Source organism: Rutidosis leptorrhynchoides, chromosome 11 (assembly GCF_046630445.1).
Source record: "Rutidosis leptorrhynchoides isolate AG116_Rl617_1_P2 chromosome 11, CSIRO_AGI_Rlap_v1, whole genome shotgun sequence".
Lineage (NCBI taxonomy): Eukaryota > Viridiplantae > Streptophyta > Magnoliopsida > Asterales > Asteraceae > Rutidosis > Rutidosis leptorrhynchoides.
The window spans coordinates 80,483,399-80,499,542 of record NC_092343.1 but is presented as its reverse complement, the minus strand read 5'-3'; the positions used below and the strand labels follow the sequence as shown (position 1 = coordinate 80,499,542).

At 31.8% G+C, this 16,144-nt stretch overlaps 1 protein-coding gene across 1 annotated transcript; it reads right to left on the bottom strand.

Annotated features, from left to right (window-relative positions):
• Nucleotides 1-3,140: 3,140 nt before the first annotated feature.
• On the bottom strand, nucleotides 3,141-4,980 carry LOC139876495 (glutathione S-transferase APIC-like). Its single transcript, XM_071863820.1, has 3 exons — nucleotides 4,736-4,980; nucleotides 4,581-4,629; nucleotides 3,141-3,700 (listed from the first exon to the last, which is right to left on the bottom strand). Exons 1-3 carry the CDS (start codon nucleotides 4,880-4,882, stop codon nucleotides 3,261-3,263), a joined length of 636 nt encoding a protein of 211 aa, XP_071719921.1. The 5' UTR covers nucleotides 4,883-4,980; the 3' UTR covers nucleotides 3,141-3,260.
• Between the last annotated feature and the right edge of the window lie 11,164 nt (nucleotides 4,981-16,144).

Sequence of the window (16,144 nt, the reverse complement as noted above, 5' to 3'; positions counted from 1 at the left end):
TTTTAAATTAACAATATATGTCCATCTCCGCGTTTAGCTATGTAATTATCGACTTTTAAAAATTTAACGCAAAATCAACGTGTATGAAAAGTACCCCAAATTTTTAGTGTTTTTTAAAAAGCGTCCGTTTTGCGTATGGTTAGTGACATTGTGTTCCTAAAATTATTTCGAGTTTAACGATGGTGTCGGAAAAATTTAAATCGTTGCGAGCGAGAAAATATGACCCGTTGAATATTTGGGTGGAGTTTATTTAAGATTTTTTATGAAAATGGTTATTTGACACTTTACCCCCTGTTTGGGGGATCGATTTGAATATGTGAAAAAAGTGTGGGGATCTTTGTTGGTGTAGTGAAATTTAATTAGAATTTAAAATAAATAAAAAAAGTAAAATGATGAAAATGCCCCTAGTTACTATTTACCATTTTTGTCTATTAGATAATACTAGTTTTCGAACCCTCGCTTCGCGTTGGGGGTTCGGTTTTCAATGTATTTTATTTCGTTTAGTTTGTAAAATTATTTCGTGAATAACTATGATGTCGTTGAAGCGCAACTCGAGTCGAACTAAAAGGTGTAACCCGTCAAAGATTTAAATTAACAATATATGTGTATCTCCGCGTTTCGCTATGGGATTGTCGACTTTTAAAAATTTAACGCAATTAAGCCGTTATCTTATATTAACACTTCGTATTATTTAAGAGTAGAAGATTTACTGAGATATATCTAAAAAATCACTAAATAATTAAAAAATAATAATAAGACTCATATGTGTTTGTTGTTAATAGATAAAAATAGTTACGGGAGCCTGCGAGTGAAGAGTCAACATGTATGAAAAGTACCCCAAATATTTAGCATTTTTTAAAAATAATCCGTTTTGCGTATAGTTAGTGACATTGTGTTCGTAAAATTATTTCGAGTTTAACGATGGTGCCGGAAAAATTTAACTCATTGCGAGCGAGAAGCTATGACCCGTTGAATATTTGGGTGGAGTTGATTTAAGATTTTTTATGAAAATGTTGATTTATCACTTTACCCCCTGTTTGGTGGGGCGCTTTTAATTTTTGAACAAAGTGTCGGGATTTTTTGGTGAAATGGAATTCTAAAAAAAGGAAGTGGAAATGACAGAAATGTCCCAAATACTATTCATCTTTTTTGTCTAATAGTTAATATAGTAATACTAATTATTTCATTATATTATTTATATAAAATATAAATAAATTAGATTAGATAGAAAATAGAAATAGAATAGAATAGAAATGAGATGAAATATAATTGGAAAAAAAAAAACACACAAAAGTATCACTAGACTTTTACGGAGTATATAACAATAACAAATACTAACAGGTATTAAAGAATTGGGATGATAACGATTACTATTTTATATATAGGATGGTTAGTTTAATTGAAGGAATGGGAGATAATATAGTTAAATTGCATGCTAATGTTTATTTTCTTCCCACATCGATGGGAGATGTAAACAAAGAGGTCTATAAAATCAAAAGTTGTAAATTATAATTATAGATCTAAATTAAGTGGCGCCTAATTTATTTATAACTGTGCTGTGTATTAAATTAAATTTCTTTTTGGGCCCCTAAAATATCACAAGTTGTAAATTATAATTATAGATCTAAATCAAGTGGGCCTAATTTATTTATAACTGGGCTGTGTATTAAATTAAATTTCTTTTTGGGCCCCTAAAATTGTTGAGCCTGAGCGACTTCCTCTGGGCCGGGTCCGCATCTACATATTATACCTTATAACTTGTTTCATGTATGATTTTGGTGAATTTATCAATTTAGATGATGAAAATATCGTTAGTTACAAATAAATAATTTTGAGAAAGCACTAAAAAAATTACATGTATTTTTGGGGTTGGGGTTCTGTTGTTCTACGGTGGCTTTGAGGGTAAGTGGTAGTCGATGTTCTGATTTGTAGAGGATACGGCGGTCTGTTATTCTCCCGGTGACTTGTTTTGTTCATCGAAAATGGTTTTTTTCCAGTAGTTCGGGTTCTATTGAATGTAGCATTAGCGCTGCTAAAAGCTCTATTTCATGTAGTGTTAATTTTATTTTCACGTGATTAGCTTTTGTTTGGTTAGTTTTGTTTGTTGTTTAACTAATGTTGCAGTTGTTACTTAGGGCTAGAAGACTTACACCAACACAAAACTCAAACCTAAGCTACAAACTCAAACCCAAGCTAAAAACGCAAAGCACACTTGCACTAAAACAGAGATACTATTCCTAAATAATGCAAAAGGATTGTAAACAAGAAGCACGAAACAGACAAAACTAAAAGAACAACGCTGCCGAACCGGATTAGTCCACCTTGTCCTTAATGAATACACAGAACATGATGTGATGGACTATGCATTGGGAACGATAACTTTAGCTAAAAGCTACCTGGTGGTCCTTCATGATCATCATTAGCACGAGGGCACGAAAGCTCAACAAGGTCATCTTTTTTTTTTTCTTTTTTCTTTTTTTCCTTTGAGCTCTCCTCGACGGTCCCAAAATACACTCAAGTGCAAGAGTGTGGTCGCGGGCGAATCTCCACCTCTAAGACACAATTTTTCGCATTTCAACAATTCAACTCGTAGCATGGACACACCAACGGTTCATCTTCCAGATTCCTTCCATGACTAGAAGTCACGACAATAGCGATTTATCAGCAACTGCAAACACATCAGCAGCACGTTAGCATCAACATTCGATGTAGTAGCACTATTCAAGGCAATTAGCAGCAGCAATCGAGACAATAGTTGCCTTCATGACAGTATCAATATTCACAATACCAGATTCAACAACCTCCACAAATCTGTTACGATCACCAAAATCGCCGACTTGGTCTTCTATAACCAACTTTTCAAAATGGGGTCACCGAATTTGATGTCATTGACATATCTTCGGCGTTGTTGTATTGTTAGTTTTATATTTATTTATTATCAAGGGCTAAGTCATATCTTGGCTTTGTTTATCGACGTTCCCTTGAGGGCTTAAGTTGGGTTGGCCTTGTGGACAAAATGGGTTAGCCCTTGAAGATAAAATGGATGACAACGCTTTAAAACACCAAATTTTTTATTAACTTAACAAGACGTTTACACAAAAGTTTAACACGATGTAAAAGTGTAAAACGGCAAAATCACATATCAATAAAGAAAAAACATTTATTCGATCTTAGTTTATTTCTTCAAGACATACAGCAACATTACATTGCAACACATACACACCACATACCATTCTTCTCATCAAACATCATTACAAACCCTAAGCCGTAAAGGCTTTGATCGAACCAGGCCTCGATTGAATATCCGCGGCCCACGCGCTAACATGTGGCCGGGCATCAAACAACCTCTTAACCTTTGTTCCCATCAAGTACTTCAAATTAGGAAGGTGATGAAGATCCACCAATGTGAAACTATCTCCCCCTAAGTACTTGCATTCGGACAAACGTTTTTCGTACACATCGAGCAGTTCTTCGAGCTTCTTTTCGTGCTCGTCTACTACCGCCTCATCGGGACTCATTCCTAACAACATTGACTTCAATATTAGCTCCCAAACTAGCTTTGAAGCTGTGGGTTCGAATTTTTGCGACTCGACTTCAATCCATACCGCGAGTATCGCCATTTTCTTTGGATCAGTGATTATTAGAGAGTTGCCCTTATCAGGGTAAGCGTGTGCTAGGTATTGTGTAATCGCCCTTGATTCTACAGCAAAGTGATTCACAAGAACTACAATTATTATATCGCATTTTGTAAAAATAAAAACGCTTTTATTCAACAAGATAAAATACAAAAAACTTAATCAAATCAGATTTAGAATAATAAGTCCACTACTAACTTTTTTAGATGTAACAAATTAATTATTTACTTTTATTACTAATAGATAAGAATGATGAAATAAAATTTGTTTGTGCTCCTACTTTTACAAAGTCAGATAAAAAAAAGTAACAGGTAAAATTGAAAAATAAATAAAAATATACATGTTATAGTTGATTTTTATTAAAGGTGTGTTTTTTTGTCCGGAGACAATAAATTTGGAACGGAAGGAGTAATTTTTAGTGTGATTTACCCACGTTAAAAATCGCTAGTCGAGATTAGTTGGTCGGGCTTGTAGTGATTAATGGAACAAGTTGAAGACTCATCGTAAACTAGTATGACGTCGACTGACCTACTTTGACCAGATAAATTTAACTTTGAATTAATTAATCTAAATTTAAATTAATAAATTAGACTTTTAACAACTATGATCGAACAAATTGACCAAGTCTAAACTAATCGAACTACTTCAAAACCTTAACTGATCGGAGACAAGTAAGTTTAGTCGGTTAAGTTTTATAGATTTACTATCTCTATAATGAATTAAAAACACTTAAAATATTAAAAATCACAAAGGTTTATGATTTCAAAGTTTTAAGTTCGATTTTGGTTATTGATTTTAATTTTGCTCTCAAAAATTTTAAAACCCGAACAAATCAAACAAAAACGGAAAAATCTAACCTACTTTCATCCAATCTAATCTAAAATGAATTAAAAGCAATTAAATATTAAATATAATTAATAAATCACAAGGGTTAACTTTACATACCAAACAAGGTGAGATCACCATCTTCAAAAACTGGAACTTGACCAAAAGGCTGTTAATTAAAACACATAACCAATTCACATAAATAAATCAACCAAAAATCAACATCAAACATAGCACAAATTACAAAAATAATATAAAAAAAAATATATACATACGTTACGAGCAAGAAATTCTGGCTTCTTGTGTTCTTTGTTAGCCATATCGACCTTAACAAACTCATAGTCAAGGTCCTTCTCGGCTAAACAAGCTCGAACCCTTAGAGTTGCGGTTGAACCAGGGGCTCCATAAACTTTTATAGCCATGACTAATTAGTGTTAGCTAGCTTTTGTTTAGTTATTTGAAGTTTTTTTTTTTTAAGAACTGAGAAGGATGGGTTCGAGTATTGTGAGCGTTATACAAGTGGGGTGTGTGTTGTTTATATATATAAATAAATAAAAGTTGGTGCAGTAGGTACTTGGTAGATAGGCGTGGAAATTTTTTATTTTTTTATTTCGTGTGGATGTGATTTTGGAGGATATCGTTTTAATACTTTATTTATGTCGGTGACTTTTTTTTGCCATAATCTAGAATGTGTAAAATGCAGTAAAAGGGAAGTTCTAGACAATATTCTTGGTTTCAAACGTTACATTCAAATAGGAGTAAACTTTATAATTGTAATTTGTGTTTTACACTAATAAAAATTGATTGAACAATTAGATGCATTTGACCGAGTTTTTGAAGAATAGATTTTAAAAATATCACGCGTCCGTTATAATTAACTTGATGGTTAGATGGTGGCCACGTAGCCCACTAATTACTTGGGCTGAAAATAAGGATTACAAGTGTAGGGGTTTACTAACCCATAACCCATACCAGAGGTCATATGGACATACCCATATTCACCTCCTCAGACCACTATAACCAAAGGCAAGTAACCACTAAAAAGCTTGTAGCCCACTAACCACTAAAAAGCTTGTAGCCAAAAAGCAATTACGTAAACAAAAATCTAAGGTCAGAAGCAAAAACAAGGCAACCTTCAACTTGATCCATCACCTTCGACAGTAGCTCAAATCATACTCCAAGGATTTGCTTTTCAAACATACATTATTTGATGACTCTCTACTTTACCCGCATTAACCAACCATTGAAACACTTTAATTTTAACATGTCCCACGACGCCTCCAACTTTGATAAGAGCCATTAAAGAGAAAATCGTTTCTAGCAAGCCAAATTAACCAAAAGGAAACCGGACCAATCAACCTCCATGCTTTCTTAACATTAACACCTAAACCATGAAAACACTCAATAGAAAACTCAATAATGGAGGAAGGCATTCCCCAAACAACATTCCACCAAGAAAATAAAGCAGACCACACATTATGGGACCACGGACAATGCAAAAGAAGATGATCGATCGACTCCACCTCCGACGTATACCATCCACACTTATCATTCGAACCATCACGAATGCAATGACGAAAACTCAAAACTTCCAAAAGATGGAGCATTCCACTTATTCACCATTCTCGAATTTTGCTTCCAAATATTTTCTTTTCACATTCGCCTTGAGGGGCATACACATTGATAATAAGAACATCAATACCACTTGGGATATACGTTAGTAATGTTGCTAAACAATATTGACATTGAAAATAACTTTTAAGAATGAAGAATTCATCCTTCGAACACAAAATCATACCACCCGACCTACCACACGAGGAAACTTGCATACCACCGAAAGACATACCCTTCCATACTTCTCTAAGAACACTAGGGGAGACATTCTCAACCATCGTTTCTTGAATAGCAATAAATTGCACTTGAAATTTAGTAATCAAATTAAAAACACGTCTACCTTTACACTTATTCCCTAACCCCCTTGTATTCCATGTAGCAATATTCATTGTTTTTTCTTGTTGGGACGTTCACAACTATCGAACATCCCTTCAAGAAAATTCCCGAACCCCTCTTTTTCTTCCTTATAACTTATTGTAGCCTTAGAATTTAGGAGCTTACCATAAACCTTAAATGGTTTTGGCGTGCACTCATCTTCAGAATCAACAAGCTGCACTTTATCCTCTTCATCTGAAATCAATAACTCTCCAGCCTCTACATCCTCGTAAAGATCCCTGACTTTTTCTTTTTTCTTCTTTTCCTCTTTGGCAGGTGATAATGCTAAAAACGAACATATATTTCATAGCATTATCCCTCAAGAAAGACAAGCTTTTAGTTGCAACTGTTCTATTTACAAGTAATATTCGTTTAAATAATAAAAGGTGAAGACAAAAGACAGATTCGACGAATTGAAGACGCAAACGACCAAAAAGCTCAAAAGTACAAAGTACAATCAAAATGGTTCAATTTATTGATGAGAAACGTCTAAAAATTACAAGAGTACGAGCCGCAAAACGCAAAGTACAAGATATTAAATAGTACGAAAGGACGTTCGAAAATCCGGAACCGGGACCAGAGTCAACTCTCAACGCTCGACGCAACGGACTAAAAATTACAAGTCAACTATGCACATGAATATAATATAATATATAATTAATTCTTAAAAATTAAATATATATTATATTATATATTAAAACCGTCGGCAAGAAGAAAACAAGAAAATGTGAGCTGTCCCAGGGGGCCATGCGATCGCATGGCCTGACAGTTATAAACCCATGCGATCGCATGGTGAACAGTATTAGCTGACATCCTATAAATTTCGCGTGTTTTGGTCGAATGTTGCACATCTTTTTCTATCCTCTCTATCTCTCACGTAATATATATATATATATATATATATATATATATATATATATATATATATATATATATATATATATATATATATATATATTATAATTTTAATTTTAATTTTAATTTAATAATAATAAGGGTATGTTAGCGAATGTTGTAAGTGTAAGTCGAAATTCTGTCCGTGTAACGCTACGCTATTATTAATCATTGTAAGTTATGTTCAACCTTTTTAAATTAATGTCTCGTAGCTAAGTTATTATTATGCTTATTTAAATTGAAGTAATCGTGATGTTGGGCTAAAATATTAAGACGGGGTTATTGAGCTTTGTACCATAATTGGGGTTTGGACAAAAGAACGACACTTGTGGAAATTAGACTATGGGCTATTAATGATCTTTATATTTGTTTAATTGAATGATAGTTCGTTAATTTAATATAAAGATTTACAATTGGATGTACCTATAAATAACCATATACACTCGATCGGACACGATGGACGGGATATTTATAAGTACTAATAATCGTTCATTTAACCGGACACGGGAATGGATTAATAGTCAATGGAATTATTAAAACAGGGGTGAATTACATACAAGCAAAATTGGTGTAATTATAGTTTAAGTACCCAATTAGTTGGAATATTTGACTTCGGATATAAGAATAATTTGACGAGGACACTCGCACTTTATATTTATGACTGATGGACTGTTATGGACAAAAACCAGATGGACATATCGAATAATCCAGGACAAAGGACAATTAACACATGGTAATAAACTAAAATCAACACGTCAAACATCATGATTACGGAAGTTTAAATAAGCATAATTCCTTTATTTCATATTTCATCGCACTTTTATTTACTGTCACTTTATTTAATTGCACTTTTAATTATCGTACTTTTTAATTATCGCAATTTTATTTATTGTCATTTTATTTATCGCATTTTTATTTATCGCACTTTAATTTATCGTTATTTACTTTACGCTTTAAATTAAGTTATATTTACTTTTAATATTTTACATTAGGTTTTAACTGCGACTTAAGTTTTAAAATCGACAAACCGGTCATTAAACGGTAAAAACCCCCTTTTATAATAATAATACTACTTATATATATATTTATATATTTACAAATATAGTTTTAGAAATATAGCGTTAAAGTTGGCTAGCTCCCTGTGAAACGAACCGGACTTACTAAAAACTACACTACTGTACGATTAGGTACACTGCCTATAAGTGTTGTAGCAAGGTTTAGGTATTTCCACTCTATAAATAAATAAATAAATAACTTGTCTAAAATTGTATCGTATTTAATAGTATTTCGCAGTAAAAATATAACTATTTCGTATACACCTCTACGCACATCAAGTATTTTTGGCGCCGCTGACGGGGACTGCTTAAACGCCGAAAGAGCAACGCTATATAAAAAAAAAGTTTTTTATTAAGTTTAATTTCTTTTTGTAAAAATACGTTTTAAAAATTTAAAAATACAAAAACAAGAAAAAGAAAAATATATCTATATTTTTAAGTTTAGTTAAATTAAAAAGTTTATATTTTTATTTATTGTGAAAAAGTTATAAAACTAATAAGTAATATTTATATACTAAATATATTTATATCTTATATATTTTAAAAAACAAAAAAAATATAAAACTATAAACGGGCCGTACTGTAGTAGCCCAAGATCAGACCTGGTATCCGATCTCATGCGATCGCATGAGCCCAAGCCGTGAAACCCATGCGACCACATGGTCCCTTCTGACACGCATGAGCCCAAGCCGTGAAACCCATGTGACCACATGGTCCCTTCTGACACGCCCAACTGAACTTGGTACAACAATAACTACGGAGTATTAATTATTATTATTATTAAAACCTAATTAGGGTTTTATTTATTTATTAATTAGTTTTAGTATTTTAAGTTTTATCTAGTTTTATTATTTATATAAAAACTAATACTTTTATAAAATAAATAATATAAAAATAATATTATTATAAAAATTGTATTTTTATAAACTTTAAGTTTTATTTTTATATTTTGTATCTTTTTAATTGTTAATTCGTAATATTTATATTTTTCGCTCGTAATTAGTTTTAAGTTATAGTTTAGTATTTTGCCGTAGTTATTTTTATTTCTAGACTCTTAGGCTTTGCTGTAAAATCTCTTAAGTGCTTTTTCTTTATATTAAAATTTAGACGCTTTAGAATTTTACGACGTCGCTCATCGCTTTAATATTTAATAGATTTTAGTACTTTTTAAGTTATTGCCGTTTTGGATATAGTATTCCTTTTAAGCTTTAATACTTTTAGACGTAACTTTTAATTTTTAGTTTTTAGACTTTTAAGTTTCGACGCGCTACTTTCTTTTTATTATTTTTCGACGTTTTTCGACGCGCTCTTTTTCTTTATCATTTCTCGACGCTCTAGTTTTTAGGATATAGAATTTTCTATTTCTTCTCTAAAATTGCTTTAAAACTTCGACGAACAATTATTTTAAGCAGTTAAATTGATAGACATCTAAAATTTTCTGGTTCGTAGTAATAGTTGAATTTGTTAGTGGCGAGTTGTGGGCTTCCGATTTAAAGGGTTCTGGCTACCTGCTGCATCTATTGGCTATTCGAAACGTGGGCAAAATCAGAAAAGTCTATTAATTTGATAACTTATATAATTTTTATTTTTATAACTAATAGGATATTCAGTGAATGCACCGAGCAAAACGTTCACCACCTTTCATACGTTCACCACCTGTAACTCGATCAAGACATCTAGCCAATATTGTCGCCATTGATTTTTCTTTAGAATCGTCATCCAGTCGACCAAGTACTCCAATTCAAATTTCCGATAATCCATTTTTTGAACCCGACCTCACAATTGAGAATCCGGAGGATATTCAGGGACAATTCAGAGATCCTGAACCATTAATCTTTCCTCCGGAACCATCAATCATTCAAACAGAGATTGTCGAGGAACAAACCATTAAATCAGAATCCTCTAGTGATTCAGATTCAACAAACTCAATCATGGAAAATCTGGAACCTCTAAGTATGGAAGACCGAATGAGAGCTAAATGCACTGGTCAAGGTCACCCAATTACTCAACCAGACATTAATGCGCCAGATTATGAAATTAAAGGACAAATCCTACACATGGTAACTAATCAATGCCAATTTAGTGGTGTGCCGAAGGAAGATCCAAACGAACATCTTCGTACCTTTAATAGAATTTGTACTCTATTTAAAGTTAGAGAAATTGAGGATGAACAGATCTATCTCATGTTATTTCCCTGGACTTTAAAGGGAGAAGCCAAAGATTGGTTAGAATCGTTACCTGAAGGGGCGATTGATACATAGCAGCTGGTGGTTCCATTATGAAGAAAACCGCAACTGAAGCTTACAAAATTATTGATAACACTGCTTCCCACTCACATGAGTGGCATCAAGAAAAAGATATCGTTAGATCATCTAAAGCCGATTGTAGCCATGACTTTGATTCCATTTCTGCAAAGATAGATGTTGTCGAGAGACGAATGGAAAAGATGACTAAAGATATTCACTCAATAAGAACTAGTTGTGAGCAGTGTGGAGGACCACATTTGACAAAAGATTGTCTCAGTATTGAACAAACAATGGAACAAAGAGAGAATGTTTCATACATTAACCAAAGGCCTGGAAATAATTATCAGAATAATTATCAACCGCCAAGACCAATCTACAATCAAAACCAGAATTATAACCGAAATGTTCCATACAACAACCAACAAGGTCCTAGCAATCAAAAAGTATCTAACAATACTTACAATCAGCAAAGACTATTTTTCAAAACAAACCACCACAAACCGATGATAAAAAGCCAAATCTAGAAGACATGATGTCGAAGCTAGTTGAATCTCAAACTCAATTTTTCACATCTCAGAAACAAACCAATGAACAAAATGCTCAAGCATTTAGAAATCAACAAGCTTCTATTCAAAATTTGGAACAAGAAGTAAGCAACCTAGCAAGGTTGATAGGTGAAAGAAAACCGGGAAGTCTACCTAGTGATACAAATGCTAACCCCCGGAATGAAACAGCTAAAGCCATTACCACAAGAAGTGGTATTACACTTAAACCACCTGAAATACCTGTAATTTCTGACTCTGTTCCTACTCCACAAGAACCACAATCTGAGCAAGATAAGGAAAAAGAACCGGTAGTTGAAAAGGTTAATGAAGATAATACAGTTAAAGCTAAACCTTATGTTAAACCATACCAACCACCACTTTCTTACCCGAGTAAAATGAGAAAAGAAAGACTTAAAGCCGAGCAATCCAAATTCTTGGATATGTTTAAACAAATAAATGTAAATCTTCCTTTCATTGATGTGATATCAGGAATGCCAAAATATGCTAAATTCTTGAAAGATCTAATCACAAATAAAAAGAAAATGGAAGAACTCTCAGCTGTTACTATGAATGCTAATTGTTCTGCAGTACTATTGAATAAGATACCAGAAAAATTATCAAATCCAGGAAGTTTCACAATTCCATGTTTTCTGGGTAGTCTTAGTTCAATAGAAGCATTGGCAGACTTAGGTGCTAGAATTAAATTTAATGCCGTATTTACTATACGCTAAACTAGACCTTGGAGAATTGAAACCAACACGAATAAGTATACAACTAGCCGATCGATCAGTAAAATATCCTAGAGGGATAATGGAGAACATGCTAGTTAAAGTTGGTACTTTAGTATTTCCAGTAGATTTTGTTATTTTGGACATGGAAGAAGATTCTCGAGTTCCTCTCATATTAGGAAGACCATTCTTAAACACGGCTAAAGCAATAATAGACGTGTTTAGTAAGAAACTGACCCTAAGTATAGAGGACGAGAGTGTTACCTTTTCTGTGGATAGAGCTATGCAACAACCGAAATCTGCAGATGATACATGTAATTATATTTAAACTATAGATTCACATGCAGAATTGTTAGAAGAATTTCTAGAATTACAAGAAACAGGAGAATGTTCTTTAGGAGAAGGAACTGAACCAATTGATGAAGCTGAAATGTTAGCTACACTCATGGCTAATGGATGCGAACCAATAACAGAAGAAATTCAAATGTTAAAAGAAGAAGACAGATATCGATACAAATCATCGATAGAAGAACCACCGACATTAGAGTTAAAGCCACTTCTAAACCATTTGGAATACGCTTATTTACAAGGTGAATCTGAATTACCTGTAATAATATCGTCTTCTCTTACTGAAAATGAAAAATCTCAACTCATTTCTGTGCTAAAAGCTCATAAACCAGCTTTTGCATGGAAGATTCATGACATTAAAGGCATAAGTTCTTCGTATTGCACACATAAAATCCTTATGGAAGAAGGTCATAAAACGTATGTGCAACGCCAAAAAAGAATAAATCCTAATATGCAAGATGTTGTTAAGAAAGAAATTATTAAACTGCTAGATGCAGGTTTAATTTATCCAATCTATGATAGTCCATGGGTAAGTGATAATGCTAAAAACGAACATATATTTCATAGCATTATCCCTCAAGAAAGACAAGTTTTTGGTTGCAATTGTTCTATTTACAAGTGATATTCGTTTAAATAATAAAAGGTGAAGACAAAAGACAAATTCGACGAATTGAAGACGCAAAAGACCAAAAAGCTCAAAAGTACAAAGTACAATCAAAGTGGTTCAAATTATTGATGAGAAACGTCTCAAAACTAGAAGAGTACAAGCCGCAAAACGCAAAATACAAGATATTAAATTGTACGAAAGGACGTTCGAAAATCCGGAACCGGGATCAGAGTCAACTCTCAATGCTCGACGCAACGGACTAAAAATTACAAGTCAACTATGCACATAAATATAATATAATATATAAATAATTCTTAAAAATTATATATATATTATATATATTTATAAAACCGTCGGCAAGAAGCAAACAACAAAATGTGAGCTGGAAAAGTAGGCCATGCGATCGCATGGCCTGGAGGCTATATTTCCATACGATCGCATGGGCCACTTTTTCTGGCCACATCCCTATAAAAGGCAGTCTGGTGCTCGAATTTATCATACCATCTATCTCTCTATCTCAACGTATATATATATATATATATATATATATATATATATATATTATAATTATAATTATAATTTTAATTTTAATTTTAATTTTAATAATAAAGGTATGTTAGCGAATGTTGTAAGGGTGTAAGTCAAAATTCTGTCCGTGTAACGCTACGCTATTTTTAATCATTGTAAGTTATGTTCAACCTTTTTAAATTAATGTCTCGTAGCTAAGTTATTATTATGCTTATTTAAGCCGAAGTAATTGTGATGTTGGGCTAAATATTAAAATTGGGTAATTGGGCTTTGTACCATAATTGGGGCTTGGACAAAAGAACGACACTTGTGGAAATTAGACTATGGGCTATTAATGGACTTTATATTTGTTTAATTAAATGATAGTTTTTTAATTTAATATAAAAGATTTACAATTGGGCGTACCTATAAATAACCATATACACTCGATCGGACACGATGGGCGGGATATTTATAAGTACTAATAATCGTTCATTTAACCGGACACGGGAATGGATTAATATTTAATGGACTTACTAAAACAGGGGTGAATTATATACAAGGACACTTGGTGTAATTATAGTTTAAGTCCCCAATTAGTTGGAATATTTGACTTCGGATATAAGGATAATTTGACGAGGACACTCGCACTTTATATTTATGACTGATGGACTGTTATGGACAAAAACCAGACGGGCATATTGAATAATCCAGGACAAAGGACAATTAACCCATGGTAATAAACTAAAATCAACAAGTCAAACATCATGATTACGGAAGTTTAAATAAGCATAATTCCTTTATTTCATATTTAATTGCACTTTTAATTATCGCACTTTAATTTATTGTCATTTTAATTATCGTACTTTTTATTGCAATTTTATTTATTGTCATTTTATTTATCGCACTTTAATTTATTGCACTTTAATTATTGTTATTTACTTTAACCTTTAAATTAAGTCTTTTATATATTTAATATTTTACATTAGGTTTTAACTGCGACTAAAGTTTTAAAATCGACAAACCGGTCATTAAACGGTAAAGTCCCCCTTTTATAATAATAATACTACTTATATATATATTTATATATTTACAAATATAGTTTTTTTTAAAAAATATAGCGTTAAACTTGGCTAAGATCCCTGTGGAATGAACCGGACTTACTAAAAACTACACTACTGTACGATTAGGTACACTGCCTATAAGTGTAGTAGCAAGGTTTAGGTATATTCATTCTATAAATAAATAAATAACTTGTGTAAAATTGTATCGTATTTAATAGTATTTTATAGTAAAAATATAACTATTTTGTACCCCTTCGCTTTAACATCAAGTATTTTTGGCGCCGCTGCCGGGGACTGCTTAAACGCCGGAAGCGAAACGCTATATATATATATATATATATATATATATATATATATATATATATATATATATATATATATATATATATATATATATATATATATATATATATATATATATATATATATATATATATATATATATATAAAATATTTTTAATTTACTTTTGTAAAAATACGTTTTAATTTTTAAAAAAATACAAAAATATAAAAAGAAAAAGAAAAAACAAAATTTATATATTTTTAAGAGTTTGTTATATATATATATATATATATATATATAAAGTTTCTTTATTTTGTAAAAATATAAGTTTTATTTAATTTATATAAATATTTTTATATAAATAATAAAAACAGAAAAAAATATATATATATATAAAGTAATCGGGCCGAGGACTGTAGTAGCCCAACACCTGGCCCGAAACCCTACTCCATGCGACCGCATGGATTTATAACATCCAAATCATGCGATCGCATGACTTGATTTGACAGGCCTGGTAACCTCAGCCGACAGAATTAGGGTTAGTTTAATTATTATTATTATTATTAATTAATTAAGATTAGGGTTATTTATTTAATTAATTAGTTTAGTTTTTAGTTTTAATTTGTATTTTTAGTTTTAATTAGTTTTAATAAATTATAAAATTAATACTTTTATAAAATAAATAATATAAAAATAATATTTTTATAAAAATTGTACTTCTTACAACTTTAAGTTTATTTTTATATTTCGTATCTTTTTAATCGTTAAAGCATATTTTTGTTATTTTTCACTCGTAATTAGTTTTAAGTCATAGTTTTTGCCATAGTTATTTTTATTTCTAGATTTTTAGGCTTTGGCGTAAAATCCCTTAAGTGCTTTTTCTTTAGACTAAGATTTAGGTGCTTTAGAATTTTGCGACGCTGTTTATAAATTTTAGTTCTTTTTTAAGTTTCGACGCGCTACGTTCTTTTTATTATTTTTTGACCATTTATTTTTCGACATTTTTCCGACGCGCTATTTTTCTTTCTTAATTTTCGCCGCTCTAGTTTTTAGGATATAGAATTTTCTATTTCTTCTCTAAAATTTCTTTAAATTTCAACAAAAAATTATTTTAAGTGGTTAAATTGATAGACATCCAAATTTTTTGGTTCGTAGTAATAGTTGAATTTGTTAGTGGCGAGTTGTGGGCTTCCGATTTAAAGGTCCTGGCTACCTGCTGCATCTATTGGCTATTCGAAACGTGGGCAAAATCAGAAAAGTCTATTAATTTGATAACTTATTTAATTTTTATCTTTTATAACTAATAGGATATTCAGTGAATGCACCGAGCAAAACGTTCACCACCTTTCATACGTTCACCACCTGTAACTCGATCAAGACATCTAGCCAATATTGTCGCCGTTGATTTTTCTTTAGAA